The sequence below is a fragment of the Ruditapes philippinarum genome, unplaced genomic scaffold, assembly GCF_026571515.1.
Source record: "Ruditapes philippinarum isolate M1 unplaced genomic scaffold, ASM2657151v2 ctg10307_1_1_1_1, whole genome shotgun sequence".
NCBI classification, from domain to species: domain Eukaryota; kingdom Metazoa; phylum Mollusca; class Bivalvia; order Venerida; family Veneridae; genus Ruditapes; species Ruditapes philippinarum.
Window position 1 is genome coordinate 5,788 of NW_026854610.1, and position 3,514 is coordinate 9,301.

Consider the following 3,514-nt stretch of genomic DNA (forward strand, 5'->3'; position numbering starts at 1 on the left):
CGCTAATTGATTATTGGTTTTCTATAAAGTCGATCATCAATTAAATAAAATTTATAAAATGTATACAAGCTTACTGATAAGTTACAAAAATGATCGGTATGCAAAATATACGAGAATTTAGCGCCATTTGTTAATTTGTTTTTAATTCATTAACAAGTTCATGTCTTTAACCATTTGACCGGTTTTAATCATCGTACAATGCAGTGTTACTTCTGAAAACCGAACACCTGTGGGACTAGCCAAAACGTTCGGAATTATGAAGTTTCCGGAATTCCGAAGTTTGGAATTTTCTGAACAAAGTACAATTATTAAACATCAACTGTTTTATAGTAAGACATGATGAAAATTATATGAAGCTGATAAAATTAAAAAAGTAGTAAAATTATAGGACTTTTACTATTTTAAATTTCATTATCACCTAAAATTGAATTTGCTAATACAAAAGCATAATGTTAATAAATTATACATCACAATCTATCCTTTAGTATATTTCATATACATGTAGTACCTGCTATTTACCTGTACTTTTTCATTTCATAACAGTATTTTTCTCAATTGCTTAATTTTCACACTTTTAACAAGTGGTTGATATGCTTGACTGGTTGTAATTCTAATATGTGTCGAGATAGATGGGTACTGTTAATTGGATGATACTGACATTTTGAAGGTTTCTAAATTACAAGTATCCTTTCTTAATTTCCGGATTTCGGAAGTTAGTTTTAATTGATATTACCCAAATTTTACCAGAAAATCTTTCGGAATTCAGAATTGAGAAGTTCCGTAATTCAGAGGTTTTGATTACATAGAAAACAGAAGCAGAAATTTCGGGACCCTGAAAAATGTTCGGATTTCAGAAGTATCGGGATTTTAGAAGTTCCGGAATTCAGAAGTTACACTCTACCTGTTTATGTTAAATGCAAGACGTCAAATGTATACCATTACAACAATTAGCAACAAATTATATTGATGACAAATGGCATAATGAACACTTGATATTTGATATAATTTGACGCATGCCTTATATTTGAATTAAGTCTTTACATTCACTTAGAAGCAATATTCAAAACTAGGGACCACAAATTGAATAAAAAATATTATTTTTTTATATGCGGTCATTTATTGATATTAATTTATCAAAATATTATTCTTAATTTACCCTGCCAATTGTTCATATTGATTTTACACAGGAAAAGAAGTTCCATCGATGTGTCCTTGTTATAAGCCCTTTCTTCGCCCATGTTTTCAACGGCAATTTCCCTGAAGGGCAGACAGGTAGTTATTTTGTTGTGCACTCAAAATTATACAGAAATGATAGATTTAAAACATAAGGAGTTAAAACAATATTAGAAACAAAACACATATTTACATGAAGTAGAACATTAATATATGTAAAATACGTTAAACTGAGACTTTGCAGAGCACTTTGAGGTAGAACCTAGCTAGATTCATATTGTTAAAAGTTTTGTTACAATAATATTTATTTTAATTTGGTTTATAGGTATAATTGAAATCACAAGAGGAACATCTGTAACACTTGAGACATCTATCATGTTCCTGTATGGAAAGAAGCCCAAATTGAATGATGAAAATATCGAAAATATCCTTCACATGGCTGAGTTTCTTCTCATTCCAAACTTAAAGTCTGCCTGTATAAGCTGGTTGAAAACTGTTTCTATTACTAGAGAAAACTGCATGAAATTCCTACAGCTGTCAAGCATTTACGATTTTGAAATTCCGAGATGCACAAAATACATTGAAGAGCACCTGCCAGAAATGTTTCTTCAGCCGCAAATGGTAAACCTGACGAAAGATTTCATTCACTTGCTGTTTTCGAATAAAAGGCTATCGTACGTACAAATGGACGACAGGCTACTGTTTTTACTTAAATGGTTAGAAGCAAATCCTAATACTAGGAAGGCTCATATAAAGGAATTACTAACGACTATAGATTTTCATTCAATTTCCAATCAGTGTTTGCAAGTCTGTTTACATAATCCTGATGTTGCTTGTCATTTACCATCAGAACATTTGACAACTGCTGCATTGAATGATCACCGTGTTCTCATTATGAAAGGAGGTTACAACGAGGATGATGTATTCTGGTGTTTAGATTTGGAAAGAGATCAGTAGTTTCGAATTAAATCAAATTCATTGAAAGCAGAAAGATCAAATCGCATTGTTGAAATGTCTGGGACATGTACGAACACCACTGGATCAATAGTTTGTTCCATTAAAAAAAGAAGCTACCAAGAGATGAGTTTTGTGCTGCTTGATATACCGAAGGATGCATGTACAAAAATAAATTTAACCGGGAGCGAAGACGAGGGTTTTCGCATTAAAGAGTCAGACAATGTTAAAATTAACGAGCACGTGTGTATTGTTTCTGTAAACAAACAAATTAAAAGACAACAAAATCCCAATTCAGGCTTAAGTGATATCCACCACAAGTTAGGATTAATGTCTATGATGGGACTAACATCACTCGACCAGTTACTTGCATTTCAAATAGAGAATAGAGGAAGAATGACGTCTGAAAATATCACTACCTCAACGCTGTATATTGGGCATATTGGTGAAAGCAACGTTGACATGTCACCACTATTTTCTTTCAAAGACGACAAAATACTAAAATTTGCCATCAGTGACAATGCTATTGCAATCATCTTTCAGTCACGAGAATTTGTGGCACTGTATGATCTTATTGAAGGACATTTAGAAAGAAAAAGTCAAAGGACCAGCTACAGCGATAAAATTGCTCAGATTAAAGATGGATTTGTAATCTACGATAATAATAGATGCATAACATTTACACGAATGCAGGGCGCGTGTCTTTCCAAAAAATATCAGGTAAAAGAAATTCCATTCGAACATATCGATGGTCAACATATTAAATATTTCATTTGCAGTCAGACGATGTATCGATATTATAGGAAAGACTACAGAGAACATTTTAAATTCGAATGTACGCCATTCCAAACATTAGTCTCTCGGAAAACTGATGAATCCATACCATGGAAACAGTTGCCATTGCCAAAACAAGCATTGCTATCTTCAAGAGACATTAAAGAAAGGTGTTTTGAAATATTTCTTCCAAAATCCATGCTCCGTTGTCACGTCGAATGCCCACATTGCAAGACACCATCAAGAGAAGTTTTCAGTAGACAAACATACTATCGGGATAATTACTACTATGACGACTCATCGTCGGATGACGATTATAACGTTCCATCGTACTATAATTAAGACTACGACCATCACTAAAATGTATTTTGGATTGCCTTAGTAAACGTTAGAAGAAATGCTATCATGTTAACACTATCTGCAATTAATAGATTAAATCAAATTGTGCTGAATACAGATATATAAGATTTTCCGAATGAAACGGTAAACAAAATGCTGATGATAAAAGTAAACATTTGAATTTTTCGCATTAATTTAATAATAAGTTCAGAATAAAAAGCAATTAGATGGAAAATATAGATTTAGAATATATTTCGTGAAACGTTATCAATAA

At 32.3% G+C, this 3,514-nt stretch overlaps 1 protein-coding gene across 1 annotated transcript; it reads left to right on the forward strand.

Annotated features, from left to right (window-relative positions):
• Window positions 1-1,151: 1,151 nt before the first annotated feature.
• Window positions 1,152-3,254, forward strand: LOC132740583 (kelch-like protein 41). The gene is made up of 2 exons (XM_060728515.1): window positions 1,152-1,272; window positions 1,499-3,254. Exon 2 carries the CDS (start codon window positions 1,549-1,551, stop codon window positions 2,128-2,130), a length of 582 nt encoding a protein of 193 aa, XP_060584498.1. The 5' UTR covers window positions 1,152-1,272; window positions 1,499-1,548; the 3' UTR covers window positions 2,131-3,254.
• The last annotated feature ends 260 nt before the right edge of the window (window positions 3,255-3,514 follow it).